The sequence below is a fragment of the Anser cygnoides genome, chromosome Z (genome assembly GCF_040182565.1).
Source record: "Anser cygnoides isolate HZ-2024a breed goose chromosome Z, Taihu_goose_T2T_genome, whole genome shotgun sequence".
In the NCBI taxonomy this organism is placed as follows: Eukaryota; Metazoa; Chordata; class Aves; order Anseriformes; family Anatidae; genus Anser; species Anser cygnoides.
This window is the reverse complement of record NC_089912.1, coordinates 48,843,020-48,867,573: the sequence shown is the minus strand read 5'-3', so window position 1 is coordinate 48,867,573 and position 24,554 is coordinate 48,843,020. Positions and strand designations below refer to the sequence as shown.

At 37.0% G+C, this 24,554-nt stretch overlaps 1 protein-coding gene across 2 annotated transcripts in view; it reads right to left on the bottom strand.

Moving 5' to 3' along the window:
• PCSK5 (proprotein convertase subtilisin/kexin type 5) overlaps positions 1-24,554 on the bottom strand; it is a 251,048-nt gene that overhangs the window by 110,188 nt on the left and 116,306 nt on the right. For both annotated transcript variants that reach the window (XM_066988258.1, XM_066988259.1), the window contains exons 8-9: positions 16,779-16,991; positions 4,947-5,047 (exon numbers count right to left, since the gene is read on the bottom strand). In XM_066988258.1, coding sequence (XP_066844359.1) covers positions 4,947-5,047; positions 16,779-16,991 — 314 coding nt within the window. The remainder of the gene's footprint in view (positions 1-4,946; positions 5,048-16,778; positions 16,992-24,554) is intronic.

Below are 24,554 nucleotides of genomic sequence, written 5' to 3'. Positions count from 1 at the left end.
AGTAGTGCAAGTATCTGATCAGTTTTCAGAAATCCAAAGTCTCTTTCTCTGGCACTTCTGAATGCTGCAATGTGAACTCCATTTTCTTTTCATCTTAGTGATTATGCTCAGTTTTACCTTACTTTTAGAAGCATAAAGTGCAATGTCACTTTTCTGAATTGATCAGTGGTATCAGAATTCACTGAAAATCTTTATCTTTTCCTAACCCTGCCTTGTTCTAGCCTTGGCTTCATATAACTAAAGACAAATGAAACATGTAGGTTATATGAAGAGAACCATGGGAGAAGGCACAGAATCTCTCCAGATCTATACCACTGAGAAAATGTAAAAATATAGCAGATTAATACTTGCATTTCAGTTGCAATTTCTTACATAACTGCAGTTTATTTATCATGTACCAGAAAACATGCATTGGCTTTTAGGCAGTGGTACATTCGGTTTACTTGGGGATGTATAATGGTTTGGTTTTTTTGGCAGTGCTGAAGCTACATATGTTTTTTTATTATTATTATTTGGCTTTTCCACAGGAACATGGCACAATCCCCACTGGAATCAATGTGTCATATTATCTTCCTGACTGATTCACACAAATCCCAAATTCAGACCTTTCTTCAGTGAGAGTATTTCTGATATCAACAGTAGATGGTACTATGTAACACAAATAGTGTTATATCATAGGATCATAGAATCATAGAATCAAAGAATGGCTTTAGTTGGAAGGGACCTTGAAGGTCATCTAGTTCCAACCCCTCTGCCATGGACAGGGATGCCACCCACTAGATCAGGTTGCCCAGGGCCCCATCCAGCCTGGCCCCATCCAACACTTCCAGGGATGGGGCATCCACAGTTTCTCTTGGCAACCTGTTCCAGTGCCTCACCACCCTCTGAGTGAAGATTTTCCTCCTAACATCTAATTTAAATCTCCCCTCTTTTAGTTTAAGACCATTCCCCCTTGTCCTATCATTATCTACCCAAGTAAAGTGTCCCTCTCCATCCTTTTTATAAGACCCCTTTAAGTATTGAAAGACCTCAGTCCCCAGAGCCTTGTCTTCTCCAGGCTGAACATGCCCAGCTCTCTCAGCCTTTCTTCATAGGAGAGGTGCTCCAGCTCTCTGGTCATCTTTGTAGCCCTTCTCTGGACCCACTCTAACAGGTCCACATCTTTCTTATATTGGGGGCCCCAAACCTGGACACAGCACTCCAGGTGGGACCTCATGAGGGCAGAGTAGAGGGTGACCATCACCTCCATTAACCTGCTGGTCACGCGTCTGTTGAAGCAGCTCAGGATGCAGCTCAGGATGCTCGACTTCTGGCTCACGTTGAGCTTTTTGTCCACCAGACTTTTGACCCCCAAGTCCTTCTCTGCAAGGCTGCTCTCAATGAGTTCTCCCAGTCTGTGCTTATGTCTGGGACTGCCCCAACACAGGTGCAGCACTTTGCACTTGGCTTTGTTGACCATCATGCAGTTCACGTGGGCCCACTTCTCCAGCCTGTCCAGGTAATTTTTAGTAATAAGATTGCTACCACTGTTGACTAAATCCGTTATGCTTTACACCCCTAACAGCTCATTTACAACTAGCAAAATTCAGCATTACATACTGACTAGGAATTGCAAAATAAAAGCAAGCATTTATTCATTGAGCCTGAACAGGATACTAGATACACTGGAAATTGAACAGATAAAAGAAATGCCATAAGAAAACTGTAGAACAGCATAAGAAAACCATAGAACACGAGGATTAAGAGAGAATTTTCTTTGTGTGACAGTTACTGCATATCTGAGTTTCTGCATTATGACCTTGAGGATTCCAAGGAAACACTCTCAAACTCAGTTATACTTTTTTGGTTCCTGAATGAAAACATGCCACTTGATACTTAAATACTGGACCAACAATGCAATTCATAAATAAGCAGGCCACCGTCCCAAAACCGTTTGCTGCCAGGATCTCAGGAGCAGATTTCAGTTGGAAAAGCCAACTACGTGGATTGTTCAGATCAGTAAGCAGGTAAGAAGTCCTCCATCAGCTATTTGCCAATACTTCCATATGGGGCTTATCAAAGAAAGCAAGTGGCAGGTTGGAGCAGAAATCTGCCTTGCTCATTTTCCATTGGTTTAATATACCTTTGCGTGTGAGCTGAAGCAACTTCTTGGCTGATCTAACTCATATCAAGGCCAGACTAGTGCTCTAGTTGACTCCTGACGTCTCTCAGGAACAAAACTTGGCTTCTGGGAAAAAAACGACCTCGTAGGCTTAAAAACTTCCACCATATAGTTTGTGGTGTTTTCCAGCACAAAATGGAATAAAACTATACATTATGACAGACATATTCAAGAAGTGTTCAGAACTAAGTGCTCCAATTTTTGAACAGCTTGCTGTATGAAGAGTATAATTAACCTTGCAAAACCCCTTTTCAAGTAATCTTTTTAAAAAAATCTCATATAAACACTTGTGTTTTTAACACAGGCTCTAACATGGAATTTGAGGAAGAAACTATGTAAATGAAAACTCTATCTATATGCAGACGAGTCCCAGTAAGCCCTTATGCTAAGCTATAAAATCATGTGCCCTTTACATGCTACGTATTTAAAAAATATTGGAGAAAATGCTTAAAATGGACTTGGAAATTCTTTTTGCATATTTTCCTTTATTTTTTTCCACCAGTTCCTAGCATTTATTTAGAATCACCTAACTCTGCAGATATCACAGGAGAGAAATACAACCCTAATATTAAGATCATATAAATAGATAAAAATTAGCATTCAGAAACTGCTTAAAATTCTCTGTGTAGATTTCATAGAAACAAATCCCAGACTTTAAAACTGAATATATTATGACATAATCTTCCTGCAGTAATAAAGGCCTTATTTCACAATCTATAGCTTCACAAAACCAAATGTTCCCCCAGTCCTAGACATGAATTCAGTTTATTTTATGGGAGAAAATATAATGAAAACTGGAAATAAACCTCACCCCTGCCCCTGGCCCCCACTTCTCCCTGCCCCCCCCCCCCCCCCCCCCCCCCGCCTTTTTTTGGGCACTTCTTAATGGTGGTTGTGTTTAAAAAATTGGTTGTTAAGTACTCATGTGAGAGAAAGTTAGTGAAGTTTCAACAAATGTAGAAACTAGATTTATACATTTATCCTATTATTAATATATACCCCTTGCATTTAGTCAAATACACAGGCTAAGTTTTGGAAATAAGAATCTGAAAGAAGACAAAATCAATACATTTTCACCCTGATTCTCATTAGCACCATGCAGCAGAGTACTACAAATACAAAAAGTGATTAGGATTTTCATTCGCTGGCACATTTTGTCTTCAACACCCCATATGAAACCGTTATACACTCTTTCCTTTGTTCCTAACGTACCTGTTATCATAGCAATTATTAACTCAGGAAAAAAAAGATACTGGTCCATAGGGGGTAACATGGATTTCCCTTTGATATCATCACCAAAGTATGCATTCTATAGAAAAAAGGTAGTGCAAAGTGCAAGCTTCTCAGTGTGTGTTAGGACACCACAACAAAAAATAGCTCAATTGTAGGTATTATATACTATAATTCCTTGAGACTTTCAATTACAACAAGTGGTTAGAAAATGCATAAAAATATCATGTAAAATACAAATTGAGAATTACAAAGAACGTTGTTAAGAAGTAATTATAAAAACTTTCAGCAGAATGGAGTTTTCGTGCATGCAATTTTAACTGCATGTGCAAATTGTTTAGAAAAAAATAAGGATTTTAAAACTGAGAATAGGAAGAGATTGAAAATATATTTTTTTTCTGAATGAATAACATAATGTTGACTTTTCAAAATAGCTTTGTTTCTAACGATTGAATTAAGAAAATCTAATTATAATGATACAAGTGCTACACTAAAGATTATATCAGGTTTTCAATTACAAACTCTTATTTTCATGACAATAACTCAACAGTGCAAAAGTATTCCGTGCTGAGTATTGGCCCATAGTTTCTTCAAAAAAGCAACATTAAAAATGGAAACATAATCCTGCTGCTACGAATTACACACAATTTGAAATGATCCTTGTACTCACATTTTTTACTGCCTTGAAAGGAACTGATTGCCCCCAAAGGAAACTGTTTTTCCTTAGAATTTAATAGAATCAATCTCGTGGCACTTAGAACCATTTGATTTCAAGCAAGATTTGGGGTGGAGCATTACACCTTAGACCTGGAAATATTATCCAAGGGAGTCACAGTAACACAAAAGGTTTTGAAACGTAGTTCTACCTGATAAATCTCCAGTCTCTCGGCTTTTCCATTAAGCACATTAAAGATACATATTAAACACAAAGAACAAAATCCTGCAGTTCAGAAAAGGCTTATAGAATGGAAAGTTTTCTGAGCTCAAGGTAGAAGGACTGTGGAACTACACTATCCACGATTTTTACATCTCTGGAACTTAGTACATCAGAAAAGACAGACTTTTTTTTTTTTTTTGTTCCGGCACACAGAGGTTAAGAATTTTTATTTTCCATACAATATTAATTTATGTACCTTGTAGCTTAGTGCAGTCCTGATACTTTCCTTGCTGTTTAAGAATGGACACTGCTAAAAGGAACCTGATGAACGCAGAAGGTGAGCTACAGGGGCCTGCAGAGTACAATGGACCTGGACAGCTGAGTGAGGGTACTGTAAGGCATTGTGAGGATACCAAAGGTCATTCAGTGGAAACTACCTGCATTCAACGCCATTTCAACACCCTTTGTAGTCTGCTATTTTTTCCATGGTGTTAGCTTTCTGGCATATGAAATGAGCATGCTGATCATTCCTGCTGTTGGAAAGGTACTGCGAATTACTACAACAGAGTTTCTAAAGCACTTTGAGATCCCTAGGTAAAGGTGCTGAGAAAGATCAATCTGTATGTCTTTTTTTTTATTATTATTATTTTTTTTTTCAGAGTATAACTCAGATCTTACTTTGCTTCCAGTGCCAGTGCAATGATGCCTGCAGCCATAGGTGCAGAGGCTGAGGTTCCAGTATGGCTGTCTGTGCAACGCTGCCTCAGGTCTGTGGTGATCTGGAAGAAATTGAATGTGTGAAATTTAGAACATAGCTTCAGAAATCAGAACAGATTTAATTTGTGCAAATGAGTTGTATGTACGTGGAAGGTATTTCCTTCTTTCATTGCAAGGAAAGAAAAATGTTTTCTGAATACATGACCTTAGATGTCTACATTCTAATCTGAGCTTGAAGTCCTTTGTGAACTTGGAGAACTGTTACTGTATTGCACTGAAAATGTGAGTATCTTTTTTTTTTTCTTTTCACAGCATGATCAACAAAAAGACATGCAAATTAGAAAAATGCCGAGGGTTTTATAACAGCACAGTTAGAACTCTGCCCTTCTTTGCACTTATAGAGCACTTCCCATCCAAGAATCTCAAAGTGCTTTACAAACAGGACTGAACTAAAGCTCACAGTCCTCCTACCACAGTGTGGTTATGCCCATTCTAGAGACTACAAAACTGAGGTACGGAGGTGTTATCTGGGTTGCTTGAAGTCACATTGGAAGTATGTGATAGAACAGTATACCGTTCTGCTCATGTAAAGTATAATGTTTAACCCATGGTCTGTTTTTTCATGATTTATGCAATAATTCACATGAAATTAAGCAACAATTCATCTGAAAGTCCTGATGTAATCACAAATTAGGCCCAGAGACCATCAGCAAATTAATAACTTGTGGCTTTAAATTGTTATATATTGCTCAATTATGTGCTGCTACATACTTTAGTATGTAATCTAAGTGGATGTATTAAGCTATAATGTGTAATACCAACCAAAGAGACAGAGTTGCCTACTTAGCATTGGGATGTTCCCATCTTGTAATATATTTTAGACAAGTATTTTCTGTAAGATAATAAATCACACATAAAAATGTGTTTATTCTAAAACTACTTCTTTCAAACAATATTATTCTAAAGTGATTCTGATCTACACTCTTCTTTCTGAAGAAATAGTTCCTAGGAAAAGTCAGTAGAAATAAGAAATCACTACTACCTAACAGAAGATCAAGCAGAATCCACATGGAATTAAAACTGTTTGCTAGTGGACAGCAGTCCACAGCACAGAAACTTCCACGAAGGCAGCAAAGCCAATGACCTCTGAGGTCAAAACTTATTCTCAGCAATTCAGTTGATCCTTGAGGTTCAGTCACAAATAAAGTATCTGCCTGAGGGGCAAAGAAGAAGTTGCTCAAACAGTTTCTTACCCGAATATGCAGAAATCTTGTGTCTCCATTTCATTTAATTCCCTATCATCATACTTCATTTGTAACATGGATGTGCACAAAGACATGTGAAGTAGAGGATCAGAGGATCAAAATACCACAAAGAAGTAAATGGCATGTAAAAATGCCTGTCTAGTTTTGACACTGGAAGATATGTCAGGAAAAAAACAGCTATGTTCCATCTGGGCACAATAAAGCAATTACATGTAGAAGGTATATGTTTCACATATTTGCATTAGAAATAATCAGTGGTATATATATTACACAATACATATAAGGCTGCTGAAAGTTTTCATGATGTGTAAACATACACAAGCTAACACAAAGCTTACAGTAGAAAAGAAGCTAGCAGAACCTAGGGATCATTGCTAAAAGCAAGTAGTGAGCAAGTGAAACAAAATGGAAGGTTCTAGAAATGGAAAAAGAAGGATTAAATAATTTATAATGTCATATCCTTAAATCAGTGAACTTACCAAAGGCCAGATTCAAGAATAATGAATTCTAGAAAGAACCTCTTTTGCCCTATTAATATCTTTCATAAATGCACACCCATTCTTTTTAAATAATTTCTTTTATTATCAGCTAAAAGCTGAACCCCATAAATAGAATGTTCTTATCATTTCTTTATCTCTTGCCTTCCTTCCTATTGACTGTGCATTAACTTAAAAAATGAAAATTAATTGCACTCAAAAACCTGTATGCATGCAAATTCCATAAATGCCCAGACAATATTAAGAGACAAAATTGCAGCAGGAACAGGCCTAACACCATATTGCCTACACGTGCAAATACAAGCTGTGATTTTGCAGCTGAGATGAGACAAAGACCACGAGGACCAACAACTACAGGGTGACATACAAGCTTCAGGTATCCTTTTTGGAAAAACAGCTCTCAATGCAGTGTCTGGTAGTGAAAGGGTGGCCAGGAAGCAGGGCAGGAAAAAAAAGTGACTAACACATGCTTGTCTCTTCTGCATGCTTTTTTGCAGAGGCCTTGTACCTTTTTCCATGCCACAAGTCATGGAGCAGGCATATTCCTCAGAGGACTGAAGGTTAACAATGCCTAAAGGAGGTCATGTAGGGAGAAGTGCCATCACAGCTGCTTTACCTTATGAGAGAGCCTCTCAATACATTGATAACCATATTGCACTGTGCTATCTTCGTTTCTGATCCTCTGAAATAACAAGTTTCCAGAGCTTTTTATTGTCCTGTAGCTACAGATATCAAGCACAATAAAACCATGACACCTCTTTATTTAGCAATGTTGTCTCTCATGTTCTAAGCGGATGTTGTGGCAGCAGTTTGAATTACAGCCCTTATCTCTCTCTTTCACTGAGCAAATATTTCAGCAGAAAATGTGTAAAGAAAGCTTCCTAAGTGGAAATCCCATTTGAGCTATTTCAAAGTGAAGTTACTGCCAGGAGCTGAGATGTTTTGGTTTATATTCACTCCAAAATCTAAAGCATGTTTTTCAGCACTATGGGTTCACTGTCAGAGAAGTATTGTGTCCACCATGAGATAAATAAGAGTACAGAACCACCAACAGGTGAGCAATTTTCAAGAAGAAAAATGGTGCTCCAAATTCCTGAACCACATGAGGGCAACATCATTAATCACAATAGAAGGATATGGTATTTGACATCGCCAAGTAGCTGTCATTAATGTATATTAGCTGTCATTCTCTTCAATAGGGTGGGGAGGAGAAGAAATTTTTCATTTCTGTCATTGAGTACAGCATATTTGTATGCTTCAATTATCTTTGTAACAACTGCTGATCTACGAAAACGCTGATGGGACTACCCAAGATAAGTCCACATAGTATTTCTAAGGTCTTGATGTATAGACACTTCTAACTCTTCTAAATCAACTAGATTTCATGGAAGAAAATGACAATGAATCTAGTAATGGCCTAGGTTAACCAACATGAAATTAGCAACCTAGGATAAACCCTAGTGAAAGGCAGACAAAAATTCAAGTCACTACAATGTACCATATTACCTGCCATACATATAAATCCAATTTACATTTCAGTAAAGGCACAGATTTGTTAAAGAAAAAAACTCTAGACACATGGTAATAGTTTTATATATAAGCAACTTGCCCTGAAGAGTCAAGGAGATGTCATTTCTGTGCAGTCATTTAAGACTGCATCATCAGTCTTCCCATAGTTTCACCAACTGGGAGGTTAATGCCTCTGGTCAGAAATGGGATTTTCCTCAGCAGAGAAAGTGCTCACTCTTCCCAAGTCTCTTTATTTCTTGCCGTTTTATATTTCATGACAAGAGTTGTCTGAAATGATCGAACCATTTTTTTACTTTCTGCTACAATTCCTCAAGATATGTTTGTTTCTATGAACGTCTGTCCCCAGGATTGACAAAGGTTTAACAACATTTTCCTGTTCCTTCTCACATCCTTTGTGTATCTGTATCTACCTGAAACAAAAGGTATCTTGTTGTATTTTGATACTTTGAATGAGAGTTTGTGAACAAGAGAAGGTTTTTTTTTTGGTTTGCGTTTTAAGAATCGACAGGAGTTTTTTGTTTGTTTTTATTTCAAGTTCTGCTTAATGCAAAAGATGGTCATCAAGACAGAATCATATCACAGAATGTCTCAGGTTGGAAGGGATCTTAAAGATCATCTAAAGATCGTCTAACCCAGCCATAGACAGGGGTGTCACCCACTAGATCAGGTTGCCCAGTGCTCCACCCAGCCTGGCCTTGAACACCTCCAGGAATGGGGCATCCACAGCTTCTCTGGGCAACTGTTCCAGTGCCTTACTACCCTTACAGTGAGGGTCCTAATGTCTAATCTAAATCTATCGTCTTTTAGTTTAAGACCATTCCCCCATGACCATTCCCAGAAGCATGCCTTCAAAGAGAAAGAAAATCAGGAGAAAAAATGGCATTTTTTAGGAAACAGAAGTAGAAAATAGTAAGTAGAGGTATTTTTTACAGGGTAAGTAATTTTAAATAATTTTTACAAGGTAAATTTTTACAAAGCAAGTCATGTAACAGGTTTGTAAATTATATCTATGAGGGACTTTCATATGCAAATTTATCTGTGCTTTAAGAAGTTATTTGAAAAAAGAATTCACATGAAATATGGTTAATTTGCACAACCTGTTATATAAATTAAAGGCCCATCTAAGTAACCATAGTTATATGTGGTGCTTAACCTATCCTAGCTGCATGGTCCAGAGCTGGGAAGCTCTGTTTAACATTCCAGTGTTATTCTTTAGCATTCAAAGTATCAGAGAATAGGAAAAATACCTTTACAACTGTATATCATTAGCCAACAGTTCTGTGTTCACTCTTTTATGAGAGAGAACCTATGAAGAAGTACATTTTCATGGTATTTACCTAGTGTTAATTTGACTTTGTCCCAGAGTATGAATTTCTATACCTTTGTGTATGCCCGTATTTTGCAGTTGCTCCTGAAAACACCTAAAAGTAATTCTAGCTCTTTTCTCTAAGAATCTTTGTAGAAGACATATACCTAGCTTTATCTGTATTCCTTAGGAATGCATCCAAAGGTTGGAAACTTGGTCCTTAATGGGCTAACATTTACTGCAATACCAAATTTGGTGCAGCATAAAGTCAAGTACATTTTGAGTACCTTCCCTGAGCAACAAGGAACTCATTCAAGATGTAACATCCGTGTGTGTTTAACTGTGACTATTAGCTCAAATTATTTCAGACCAGAATTTGCTGCCATTTACTTTAGTTCAAAAGTCAGTAAAAAAAGCTCCACCTGGGATACAGATTTGTGTAGATAAAATTAAATTCTTGTTTACTAAGCCATGACTGTACAAGATTGAAAAAAATATAGGAAACCTCCTAAAATTATGTTACATCCCGTATTTGTTGCAAGCAATTATAAAAACGTATAGTAACGAAAAGAAGAAAAAAAAAAGTTTTGGGTAGTTGTAAAAGTATGGGTGCTTCCATTAATCTATATTGGAACTGAAGATTTTTATAAGAAATTTTATGTATCTCCTTCTAGATCAGAAAATGAGTTATTAATATTTGGTTATAGTTTACTTATCTACCTTATAATACATTCTTAAGCTATTAAACTGCAGGATAAATGGAAAAAATATGAAGGAACAGGGTAATCTGACGCTATAAAGTTGTAGTCATGCATTGTCCCTTAACTGGGAATTCATATCTCTGTTCTACAACCATGCAGTACCTTACAATATCTGAATTTGTTCTGAGTTACATCACAATAAATAAAAAATGAGTTATTTTAATATTGATAGTAAATCCCATGTCTGGTGACTTCTTCCTGATCTACTGCAGTTGTATATACTTTTTTCCTATTTTGGATATAGTAGTCTCACTCTCACAAACCAGCCAAACATGTATTGATCGAATTTGTTCTTCTTTTTGTGTAATGGTAAGAAGATGAGCTCTTAATGGCTGATTTGTATATTGCATATAAGTATATATGCATAAGAAAATTTGGAGAATTGATATTTAGCAGTTATATTTCTAGTCTTTGATTCTATTTTTCAGTTCTATTCTTCTAGCATTTTGTAGAATCGTGGAATTATAGAGTGGTTTGGGTTGGCAGGGACGTTAAAGATCATCTAATTCCAACCCCCCTGCCATTGGCAGGGACACCTCCCACTAGATCAGGCTGCTCGGGGCCCCATCCAGGCTGGCCTTGAACACCTCCAGGAAAAGGGGCATCCACAGCTTCTCTGAGCAGCTTCTCTGAGCTTCTCTTTTCCAGTGCCTCACCACCCTCAGAGTAAAGAATTTCCTCCATCTATCTGATCTAAACCTACCCTCTTTTACTTTAAAGCCATTACCTTTTGCCCTATCACAACAACCTCTGACAAAGAGTCCCTCCCCACTTTTCCTGTAGGCCTCATTTAGGGACAGGAAAGCCACTATGAAGTCTCCCTGAAGCCTCCTCTTCTCCAGGCTAAACAACCCCGACTTTGTCAGTCTGTACACATAGGAGAGGTGCTCCAGTCCCTTGATCATCTTTGTGGCCTTCATCAGTCTAAACAAAAATGTGCAATGTGATGCACTGAAAAGGATGTGCGATTCAACAGTAAAAATGAACACACGTCTTTTTTATTCTACACTCTTTTAGCATTTTATAACAGTTGAAAAATTTTGTCCTCAAGTTTTTCAGTTCTGTCTTCTGTTTAGTTCATGTTTCATCAAGACATCTTTCCAAGGTACATGGGGTTTAATAGGTCTTTTGTTGTACTGGATTTTAACAAGCTGGAGAAGAGAATGGAGATGCTATATTATCTTTCTCAGAATGATTGTTCAGTCTATGAGCAAGAGAACCATACAGGTGAGAGCAATGTCCATGAGTGCACGTGTTGGAAAAAATTGCTCAGTACTCTTAGTTTGAAGAGCTGACTCCACACTTTGATATCTTTTCCTCGAGGGGTCTGGCATGGCAGAAGTACACAGTTATTATCCTTATGGGGGTAACTGCTTTATACACAACACAAACAGAAAGCTATTTACTGCATCTACTCCACACTGTTCTGCTTTGCCACTGAAAGTGTCAGGAGGTGGAACAGACTTGTCTGGCTTTGAATGCCAAGTACCAGCAGCAAAATGCTCTTAGATAGGCTGTGAGTTTCAGAAGCTGGTTGATAATACAGTACAGGGAAAAGAGTCTTGGATGGAATATTTACGGTCTGATATTCAAGCATGTGAGATCAGTGAATATTATGGCACATGCTACTGAAGTAGCTTTGCATAATAGTAGTTGGGATCCAAATTATGTTCTAGTAAACAAGGGATCAACAGATGGGTTAATTCTTACGGCTGCTCAGTATGCTTATGCTTTTATCATTCAGTGTGCCCAGTGATGCAGTTTGTAGGAATAGTCTAAAATTGGCATATGCAACTGGATTGATCCCAGAAGAATGAAGAATCTGATTAGTAAAAGCAATCAGTATCTACAGAACTGATGGAATTCAATTTAAGGTTATTTTTGCTTATCTCTTGATAACTTGTCTTAGATCTCAAACAGAGACTCCAAATTAAGGATATTTTTGAAGAAGCCTATCTTTAAATCTTTTCAATAAAGTTAATGTAAAATCTCTTAGTTATTTCCTTAATTCTGTGATAATATATGTTCATTTTATATAAAATTAATCTCTCATTTGTAAAATATGCCTTTTTAAAAAGCCTTACAATAAAATACAAAACTGCAAGTATAAGCATAGTGTCATAAATTCTAAAACTGAACTGTATTACTTCAGTCAACTAAAAAAATTATCTGTCTTAACTCTTGCTTTTGATTCTAGCATAAATCAAAAGTGAGAGATGTCAGAAACAAGCCATATTCTTTTATTGGAATAGTAATTCTACAAAAGCAGAAAGTCCATGCTAATTGAAAAGAGTGAAAGACAAGTATCAAGAAAACTATGGCTATTCAAAAATCAGAGGAATGCACAAACATTAAATCAGTTAAGCAGAAAACTACAAATGAAGACTGACAAACATAAAGACATTTTGCTAGATTAAAAGAAAAAGAGCAATGATATATTGGTCAACAAAACAAGTATTGACAGATACAAGAAGTAATAAATAAATAAATAGAAGTGAATAAAAGACAAAGTGGGTAGCAATGAATAAAAAATAGAAAGTGCATAGAGGTGGTAAGGAAAGACAAAGGACAAAGAGTGAAGAATGCTGATGAAGAGCATAGAACAAGAACAGAATAAAGATGTTTTTAAATTGATCAGAACCAAAAGAACCCCAAAACTGATATCGTTTAATTGTATAGAAATAATAGGATAGTCAATAGCAGTTTATAGTAAATGACTATTTCACTGAATGTTCTCATTTTGGAAAAAAAAAAAGAAGTTTTCAGAGCATACAAGAATGATAAAACATCTTCCTATTGATAGCTATTTTAAATAACAAGTTTAAATCAGAAAATTTGGAAGCACTAAAGATTTTTAAAAGAGCTTGAAAGTGAACATGTTAGACTGTATTGATTTTATCAAGTCTTTGAACTCTGGAGATATTCCAGGATATTGAAGGAAAACCAGCACTGTGTCAATATTTTGAAAGGGCAAGCACTATTGCCCTAATAATTCCATCTTTTTTGCCAAGCTTTTAACTGGTGTAAAACAACTGATACGGGATTTAAACTAACTGTTAATTGATTAAACAGCAGCATATTCAATGGTGAATAACATAGGCTGTTGGAAAAAAGAGCTTGCCAAATTGCCACAGTATTTTTTTTCTGGTCAGCACTTTGGTTGAAAGTAGTATTGTTAGAATTCTGATAGACAAATAATGTGATACTGCACATTTTTTAAAAAAAAAAAGTTAAATTTAAGAGATGATACATAATACATATATTTTATGTGAGATAATTACAAAGTCTCAAAATTATATATATTGTTATGATGAGATAAATTATATATATGCTTAAAAGCACATATCAGAAATGAGGTTTGTTTCTAATCTGGCCTTCCAAGATTTGGTTAACCTTAATATGGCCTAAAGCTTTTAGGTGAAAACACTAATAACTTTTGACGAATGCTGCATTTGTAGAAACACTGGAGAAAGTGATGATGGGAGCTAGTTGGGTTGAGTATAGCCAATTGAGTACAGCCAATGGCAAAAGGTGCAATAAAGAGACCATAACCACCCTCTCACCTGAACTCCAGGCAGCAACTCTGAAAAAGACCAGAAGCAGCTCTGAAATCAACTTGGTTGTCACACAGCAATGAACACGTAATGTGACAGTAAGGCTAACAGGTCTAAGTGAGGCTTACTGTATAAAGAGAGGTGAAATGAACTGGCCGTCACAGATGCACATTTCCTGGTCCATCTGGCACTCATTCCATTACCACCTGAGTGGTGTGTCCAGTCTGGGCGCTCAAAGCTGAGAGAGGGTTCTTAAGAAAACATGCCTTAAGCAGAATGATGCAAGAAGCTTAAAATCGTTTATCAAAATGGATTACCTAACCATGCTACATGGCTTAAAAGAAAGATGTTAGACTACTAGAGTGGTCTTCATAGAATCATAGAAACATAGAACCATAGAATCAGCATGGTTGGAAAAGAGCTCCAAGATCATCTGGTCCAACCATTCCCATGTCTCCCCCCCCCCCCCCCCCCCCCAAATATCACCCACTAAACTGTGAGTACCACACCCAACCTTTCCTTGAACACCCCCAGGAACAGTGACTCCACCACTTCCTTGGCCAACCTGTTACAATGCCTGACTGCTCTTTCTGAGAAGAAATTCTTTATGCTAACAATAATATCTGTGACACAATGTAATGTCGAGAAATTGAAGCTAGAAAAGCTCAGACAGCAAACAAGATTATTTTTTTTAATAACAATGCATAATTAAAACCACTTACCACTAGACTTGACTGGATTTTTTTTTGTCATTAGAAACTTTGAAGGGAAGATTGTGTGTATTTCTAAAGATTATTGTTGAGTTGACCATAGCTACTGGATTTGAAGGACTCAGGGAAGTCCTATATGTTTGGCTATGCAACAGGTCAGAGTGGAGAATCACAAGGTCTCGCTGACCTTAGTATAGGTTTCACTTAAACATACATAAGTTAGTGATGGTCTTTTAAAGGACAGTAGAAAGAATTTAATTACAGAATTAATTTCCCAGAGGACTGCTGGGAAACAAAGTAATTTCTGTCCTTTGTTATTATTTGTCAGGGAGAACAAGAAACATGCCAGGAACAGAGATAAGGTTTCTGTGGAGAGAAGTAAGTAAAGAACAGGAAAACTACTGGAATGAAGCGGCACCACTGAACAAGTTTAAAAAAAAATTAGATCATCTGATAATAAGGAAGAATCCAAGAAGGGATGGTCAGCATCCCACAGTCCTGAAAGGCAAGGCAGACACTATTGCAAAAAATAGCTGCAAGAATTTTTAACTCTTCACTGGCACCAAGAGAAGATTCTGCTAAGGACCAAAAGAAGGTAATGTCAGACTGGTGCCTAGGAAGACAACATCTGGGGAAACAAACAAACAAAAACAAACAAACAAAAAACAAAACAAACAAACAAACAAACAAAACCCAAAAAACCACACCTTCAATTATCAGGAAGAAATTAAGATACATGTTATACACTAGAATAAATATGCTGGGAGGAAGACTATTAACAAACCTAATTAATAGCAATAGAAATGTTTAAAAAGCTAGATGGAGTAGTGTAATTGAATATTGAAAAGTACATTGAGAGCACTCAATTCAAAAAAGCAGACAGTATTGACAAATCAGACTAACAGTAACACAAGAGTTTAAAAGGCTGAAAGTTATTTTGAATACTGAAAAGTATATCTAATGCACTCAATTTTAAAAAGCAAATATACCATAGTGTAAAAATACTAATGTTATCAATACTTTATCAAACAGAATTAAAACAATTGGTGAGTTTCCAGCCAAGATGAGAACATAATTGAAAATGGATGCACAGCCTGTTTAGGAATGAGATGAGGAGCAATACAGGAAAGAAGAGCACTGAGCTTAATCTTGCTTACAATATACCAGAAACTAGGAACTGGCAGTAATATGAACAATTTGTGTGCAGTTTTGGGTGCCATGATATATGAAGGACATAAAACTATTTGAGAGTGTCCAAAGGAGGGCTACAAAGATGGTGAAAGGTCCAGACGAGAAGACATACGAGGAGTGGCAGAGGTCCCTTGGTTTGCTCAGCCCCGAGCAGAGCAGGCTGAGGGGAGGCCTCATGGCGGCCTGCAGCTCCCTCACGAGGGGAGCGGAGGGGCAGGCGCTGAGCTCTGCTCTCTGGGGACAGCGACAGGACCCGAGGGAACGGCATGGAGCTGGGACAGGCTCCCCAGGGAGGTGGTTCACAGCACTGAGACCACCAGAGTTCAAGAAGTGTTTGGACAATGTTCTCATACATATGGTTTGATTTTTGTTCAGTTCTGTGTTGAGTCCAGGAGTTTGACTTGATAATGTTTTGGGGTTCCTTCTAACTTGGGATACTTTGTGACTCTATGATTCTGATAAATGAGTGCCAATGAATGTAAAAGAGGAATGATACTGGATTCAAACAAATCTGAGAAAATAGAGGCATGTAGGAAAACTGCTAATACCGTGTATGTAAAATATGAAAACTATGGTAACTAGATTAAAAACCAAAAAGAGGATATATTCCTAGGCCTGCTGATGTTAGGCAGGATACTGGTAATGAAACAAATTGTTTTGGTGGCAATGGCAACAGGATCTTTAAAAGTATCACTCAGAGCTGGCAGCAACTAGTGAGTGGAAAAATCTACTATGAAAAAGATATACCCGCACTGCATCAGGCTGCACAATGCAAGGATACCCACGCTGGCTTCAAATGAGCAGATTTGAAACTGGAAGCAGTGTGGTGTCATCAATCAAGTAAAAAACTGGGGCAAAACCAACTTGTGCTCATACGCTTGTTTCCAAAAGCAACCCATTAATTAGAATAAATCATCTGTCTCTCCCCATCCCCACAAAGTCACTAGGCAGACCACAAACCCAAAACCAAAAGACATACTATTTTCCTGTCGTAGGATTCTCCACTGCTGTATGTTGTAGCTAGTGTGGATGCACATTCTTCTAGGTACCATGGCTTCTTCCCACTTTCAGCTGTGCTGCTTATGGAGATAGTGTAGATGCTATTGGTGTAGCCATCACAGGAGCAGTGGTCTCGACTCCTTCCACCATTTCCAGATGCCCAGACAAAAACTGAACCTAATCCTCTTCGTCCCTGTTTGGAAAGAGCACAAAAGATTTGATTCATAACTCTTTTTTCCTCTCACCACCCGCATAATAAACAGGTATTTGTCCCTAAGAGACATCTGATGAGAGAAAAACAATAAAACAAGCTATCTCACTGAGAAGAATCTGAAATAAAAGCAGGATTTAGCAGAGTTCAGAATGAGACATCCCCCCCCCCCAAAAAAATAAATCAGAAAATGAGTGTGATGAACACAACTTTAGAAATGACTTTTATACAGTGTCTGCTGCTCAGCATCTGTACTGTCCAGCCTTACTAAGAAAGAGGTGCTGAATACAGACCAGGCATTAAAATATCATGCTGAGTTGTAACAGGAGAAGAAGTATTATACTTGAAAATAAAATCTTTTGTAATGCATGGTACCTTTTGTTTATTAGGGCTCTGTCAGCTGTTTCTTCTTGAATTGCCTGGTGACACTAAATATAGTTTGGGTAGCATTATATACTGTGAATCATGGTGTCATGGTTTCACAGAAGATGAAATTATGTAAGTTTCACTATAAATCACAGAAACACAGAACATCTGAGGTGGGAAGGGACCTCGGGTCATCTAGTCCAACCCATCTAGTTCACTATAAATACTAAGTACACAACACAATATATGAACAAAAATGGACAAAAAGAAGATACTTATAAATCTATATGATTAAGCACTAATGCATGAGTTCAGCAAGACATTTTAAACATATGAATAGCTGGACAAATTGCTTAGGCATATTTGTAATTTGAAATGAGAACTTAGAATTAAGTAACTTTTTGACATTTTCTTAATATGCCAAAGGTACGTAGTGTTTAAATAAATAAAAGCATATTTTTTTGTGGTGCTAGTACTCTTGCATTGATGTGAAAAGTGAAAAAAGTCAGTAATCTCTGTTGCTGATACTTGGGAACTGAGAATTACTGATATACGGTCATGGGAATAGGGCTGTTCCTGATTTATATTTCACTTTTCATAGAATCATGGAATCATAGAATTATAGAATCATAGAATGGCTTAGGTTGGAAGGAACCTTAAAGATCATCTTGTTCCAATTCCTCTGCCAGGAAGGCCACCCTCTAGAACAGGTTGCCACCCTTGTCCTACTTGGTCTTGAATACCTCCAGGGATGGGTCATCCACTAGTTCTCTAGGCAAATTCATGCTGGTGAATTAAATTCAAATTCATGCATCTTTCTGATCTGCATTAATTATCAGCAGATAATATATACTGTTCATATAGGAATGTTTACCAAAGGTTTAAACTTGTCTTTGATTAAGCTAAATTGTATCACCTTTTCTTATATGACATTCTCTCAAAGCAATGGAACATCCCTCTAAGTTACAGTTAAACTAACAGTGTCATTTATACCTCATTAGTCTGCAAGTCATCACGTAATATCTACCTGGGTTCTGTAAGAGGTAGCTCCCTCTCCCGCTCTGCCCATGTGTGATAAATTAGTGTTATATGGTGTACAACATTACTTTTTTGTGCATGAATTAATTGCTTGGCCATGTGGGGAGTGTTCGTTTTTCTAAACAGAGTGCAGTTGTGTACCACAAATAACATAAAGACAGCTGTTGGACATCTACTAGGTCAACCTTAAACAATTAGCAATTCAAAGATTCATTTAATCCAGATGTACAGAGAGGTTTCATTTTGGCATTTTATGCTGAGAATCTAAATCAATGTAAGAAAAAATCTCTCACAGTTCACAATCCAAGCTTGAGTTCTCAAACGTTGATGAATTTCATTTTGTGAGTTTAATAAAGGCATAGTACCTGAAGAGACTCTTTTCTCCAGCAATATGAGTTAAATATAAAATTCTCCTCACTAATGTTTACCTAAGGTTATGTCTCTGACATGCAACTTCTCATTAAAAAAGAAAACATCTCAAGTGAAGAAAAAAATTCCAGTGTGCCAAGTTAAATGTATTACGAAATCCACATTCTCCAGACAAGATTAGTCTAACCAGCTGAGAAGTACAACTATTTCAACTTCTTTCTCTTCCTTTGGTTGATCTTAGCCACTATGCAGATAAAAAAGATGCAAAATAGAAACATTTATTTTTGTTTTAAAGACAAATTTTCTGAAGTGTTCTATCCCTGTCCTACAGCTCTCCTTCAGCACATTATGAACTCTTGTCAAGTCAAAACCCCTTTTGGTTTTATTTTGGGGTTCTTGCTCTGCTCTTCTCAGCCATCAGTGTCTGACTCAGAGCTGCCCAAAGTCAGTGGGATGTGCTTTGCAACTTCACGGGACTGGAACAGGTTTGCAAACCATTTCTCTTTCATTCTACTTTATGGTCATCCCTCTTTGCGTATCTTTACTTCATACTCCATTGAAAACATTTGATGAGATGGATGTGAGAAAGGATAAACGGAAAGATTATTTCATGCATATTCATTGATTTATTATCCCAGCACGTCAGGAAGCCAGAAATTAGGACCCTCTGCATGTCTGAAGGGAATGGGATGGAGGTTTATGCTAAAGATATGATGCTTCTCTACTTTTTACTCTGTTCCTGCTTGATTTTTACTGTTTTTGTTTCAGTTTGATCCCATAATCTCTTGCTATTATATAATGCTTTCCAGACATACATTATTATTTGCTTTCTTCTTCTGTCTCCTAAATGGTCATTTTTGGCTTGTCTGTCAATCCTGACATCTGCTTCAGGGTAATTTACAGATTTCTATGTAGTGTTACATTGCTCTTACAAAACAAATTATCTCTCCTACATACATACACGTCAACAATATTATACATGGATAGGTAGGTAGAAATGACACTGCAAAGCATATCACACAGATGAACTTCTATCGCCACAACTAGACAAAATACTTCATCAAAACCTTTTGATGAATTTTCGAAAGTGTTCCTGAAGAATTTTAGATTCAGCTTTTTTGTATGTGTTTCCTGAAAACAAAGTATTATGTACAGCAAAGTATTAGTATTTTTGGCTAAATTGATACCCAATTAGAAATTCAGAGTAACCCACCAACACAACCTAAAAAGAAAAAATGAGAGTTCAGGATAGTGTAACCAAAGATCCAAGGAGGAGAAAAATGGAAACTAAATACTTTACTGTTTTGTCTAAAAGTCTATCTCCCACATTTTTATATATAAAAAAAAAAAATCTGAAAAATGTATGCATAGAAAATTAAAAAAAAAAAAACAACTATCATTAACAGTCCACCTTTTTTTTTTTTTTTTTTTTCCCATCATCAGTTATTTCTGGCTGAAAAGTCTGCAAGCAGCAGTATAACATGATTTGTCCCACTCACACAATGAAAACCATTTCACAGCAGGATAGGACTGTACTTTGTGTAAGTTTTGCAGACACAAGCCTTGAATTATTAGTTTCTCTGCACAGAGAATGTGTCTATACTTCTTTAGATGCATACTTATGCTGCTGTTCTAATCATGAAAAATGAGCTGCAGAAAAAGATATGTTAATACATTTTTGGGCATAAAATTTAGTCCTACTGAAAACATGCCCACATATACTAAAAACTCTGCAATGCAGTATTTAAAAATAATAAAAACCCATTTACATTTTAATAGTAATCATTGGGCTTTAAAAATAACAGCCATTTGCACCCAGGTTTACCTTTACATGCTCATTTTTTTGTAAACAACTGATCAAATATTTCTTAAAAAACTAATGCCTCCTGCAAATATATTAAGTATCAATATCTCTGTCATTGCACCGCAAAATAAGAACCAGGTGCACTGATTAATGGTAAAGGATATTTTCTAATACATACAAAGAAAGAACTCCCATTCCCTAAAACACTGCAATATAGCATGTTTAACAACTCGGCATTTCTCAGAAAACAGCATTACCTTCAGTCTAGAAAACGTGCTAAAAATCTCATTCTTAAAAGCTATTTGGCAAAGAAAATGGTAACCTTAAAAACAAACAAACAAACAAACACACAAACAAACAAAACAAACCTGTACTTTATGTGTGCATTAAAAAATTGACCTGAACAAAATAATATGTCAAGCAAATAAGTTCTGGTTTACATTTACTGACTATTGTCAAACTACTATTTGGTTTCCTCCTCCCTGTTTCCAAACACCCTATTTTATTTCAATAGACCCAGTCATGCTCAGGAAATTATAAACTTGCTAGCAACTATACTAAACAAGTAATTAGAGCAACAACATCAGCTGTCCTACTGTATGCGAATGCCTTTCCCAATTGGTCTCCTTTCAATACATGAAGTTAAATAACATTTGGACTGTGTTACAAAGCTAAGATAAACACACATGCAAGGCACTCTGTAGCTTTTACTGTTTGTCTAAATCTATCATATGTCATCTGCCAGATGCCCAAGGGTGTCAAGATGAAAAGTCAAGCCTTGAGCTGCCAAAGAAGTCATGTGTCATTTATTACTGAAAAGCAAAGGTGCATTTACAAACCATATGGGTACAACTTGGACAACACTAAAAGAGTTACTGAATTACAGCAGAGGCATGGACCAAGGTGGAATGGGTGCACAGCAAAGTGCACTCAATGCTTGTCCCATGATTTTAAAAATGCACTGCCTCACCCTGTAGGCACATTGTTGTGTCTGCTCTGCAATTTGCAGTGTTACCAGCTTACTCCTTCTCACAAACTCTGCAAGGTGTCCATAATTGTATTTTTGCATCTCAGTGAACCAGACCATTATTCTTTTATCTGCTTCCTTAAATGGCATAAAATGTCACATAGTTAAAGGAAAATCACATGGTCCATTTTGAAATGAAAAAAGGTTTTTCACTGACAGCTAAGATTTGCTACTGACCTGTTGTCTCAGTCCAATTTTCTAGCACATTTCCTGGGCAAAGTTAGTGTTCTCCACACACAGCTGACCTTGAATGAAATGGACTCAGGTCATTGACAAAAAGGCCCCAAGTCAGAAACTGCACCTGTAAAAGCATGGCACAAGAATCTTGGGGCATTCACTTTTTTCTGCTAATACTTTGTTTTCCTTGGTCAGCAAGTTGTGAGGGGGGTCTGTGATATGAATGCTCTCTCTTTTTTTTTTTTTTTTTTTTCCAGTTCAACAGCATGGAAGAGTTAGTCTGCCAAGAACCAGAGCCAATATGAACATTTTCATAATGACATCTGCAGAATTTCCTAACACTATTAAAAGAACATTCAACGCTCCAAGTGCGTGCGTTTGTGTATGTGTGTGTGTGTATACCTATAAAACACATCTCACTGGGCGAATGCCTTACTGGTACTGGCAGGTACCATTATAAGGTACAGGTCTTCACACATTAAGCTAAGGACATCTAGCAGACCACATACTTGCAAGTTGCTTCCAGCATGCTTCTATTTAATAAAAACAGTTTCCATCTACCAGCTGTAGTTTGAGCCAGTAGAGCAAGATTTATTCACACTGTTTTACAAAGTTTATACTGGCCATTCATTCTCTGCTTTACAAGTCAAGCTGCCTTAATCCAGCTTCAAATCCTGATGCTTTCCTGCCCGTGATGTAGGACAGGAACTGATTGCCCCAATTGCCCTCCCTGTCTATGTGGTGAGTTTTGATTTCTCCATGGAAGTGATTAACAAGGGCCAGGAAAATAAATCTGAAGGAGCAGGAAATGCAGAAGACAGAACCAATGACCTGGAGTAAGTAGAGGTACAGCGGCTGCAGCCAGGGAGAGGTAAATTGGCAGCAGTATACTAGAAAACCCACACACATGAGCACAAAACAAGTCATGCAAATAAAAAACAAAGAGAAAAGGAGGGACACCCTATCCACACCTGGAGTGTAAACATTTAACTTCCTCTGTTCTACCTAATAATGTTACTTAATGCTTCCAATAACAAAAACTAATGCTGGGAAGTGAGATTGATCCTGATGTGGGAAGTGGAAAAAGTAGCCCATGGTATGAACTCTTTCTTAAAAACTAATTCTTGAAGTGGAAATGTTCAGATCTGAAGTTCCAGAACACTGGTCCATACTCTGGTGACCTAGAAAAAGTACTATGCAGGCATGATTTTAAGCACAGCCACCACAGGGCCAAGCACCAAGGAACACAGTACCCTGAGATGCACCTGTGAGAGACAGCATCTCCTTTCACAGGTTCCTCAGATTCCACCGATTTTTGCATTCCCTGAGAGCTGGATGCCATTGCCCTGTGTAGAGGCAAAGTGCTGCCAATCTACTAACTGGCAGCATTTTTCTTTTGAGAGGCAGCATCTCACAGATCCTGCTGAGTTTCTACCAGCACACTTAACCTCTAATTTGAAAATGAAAAAAACAGTCTGGCACACCACCTCAAAAACTATCTGGCTCTTCTGTAAAGTGCAAAGCACTCTCACTCTGAAGCAGGTGTCTGTCCAAAAGAGATAACGGCAAACTGAGAGCCCCAGGCAGCACCTCTGAAGTCCTATCACAAGACAGTCAAATGGAGTATTTATAATTAAAATATCCTCTTTGGGCATCAAAAGAAAAAAGCCGTAAACAAAAGAAGAAATTTCTGATGCCATGAATTCTCTCGAAGTGTCCACATTTTCAGAAAAATTCATGTTGGGGCATAAATTCATTAAAAATGTATGCCTAAAATCTCTATGACAAAATGAGTAATAAGCCTAACAGGAGTACATAAATAAAGATGCCCATTTGAGGGAAATGCTTAAAAAGTAGGTTTCATGCTTGCATAGTATCATTCCTGTTTTTACTTTTTTTCTAGAAAACTAGAAAGTCAAAAAAGAATTTTGTATTGCTGGAACAAGCATATACAAAATACATATACAATGCAAAAATCTATCACTACTTATAATAAGAGACAATTATGTTCCTGAAAAAGCAAGTTGTTCCTAGCACAATTACACTTCTTGGTCACTTCTGAACCAACTTCTTTACCGAGGAAAAGACAAAATAATTAATCACAACAGAAAGAGGGAAAATGTATTTTATTAGTTAATATGATATGACACATTTAAAATACTGAAGTGTGAAAATACTTTATGTGTGCATTAAGAAGAATGTATTGAATAACCACAAGCATCCATACATTAACACAGTAATTATTGGGATATATCAATGGAACATTGCAACATACATCCTTGCATGTTGTATATATTTTATTTTACTCTTCACTAGAACAACAGCTTAAACAGCTTCAAGTTATTCCCCACAGAGCTGTAATTAGTGCTTAAAGTGCAACCAAAAGAAGTGTTGGCTGAAAACTGAAATCTGAACCTGTGGAATGCTGGAATGAATTTCCCATTTTCCTAAACAAAATAGAGCCAGCTAAAGGGCTGCGTGAATTGCATTTCTGGTTTAGACTCTCTCTCCTTATTATCATTACTTTTGTTGTTGATGATATTGTTACTGGGATAAAGTAGATTGTGTATTTTAAATAAAATAAGATATAGGTTTTCCAAACTTTCTGTAACACAAGGCACCTCTAGTAAATGATAGGTTACCAAAGATAATGCACAAAGATAATAGGTAATGGGCACTGTGTAAGAAAGAAACCTGCTTTAGGACTAGATAAGGGATGTATTTCACACGCAAACACCCATTCTGTGGATAAGGTTTAGGCAGT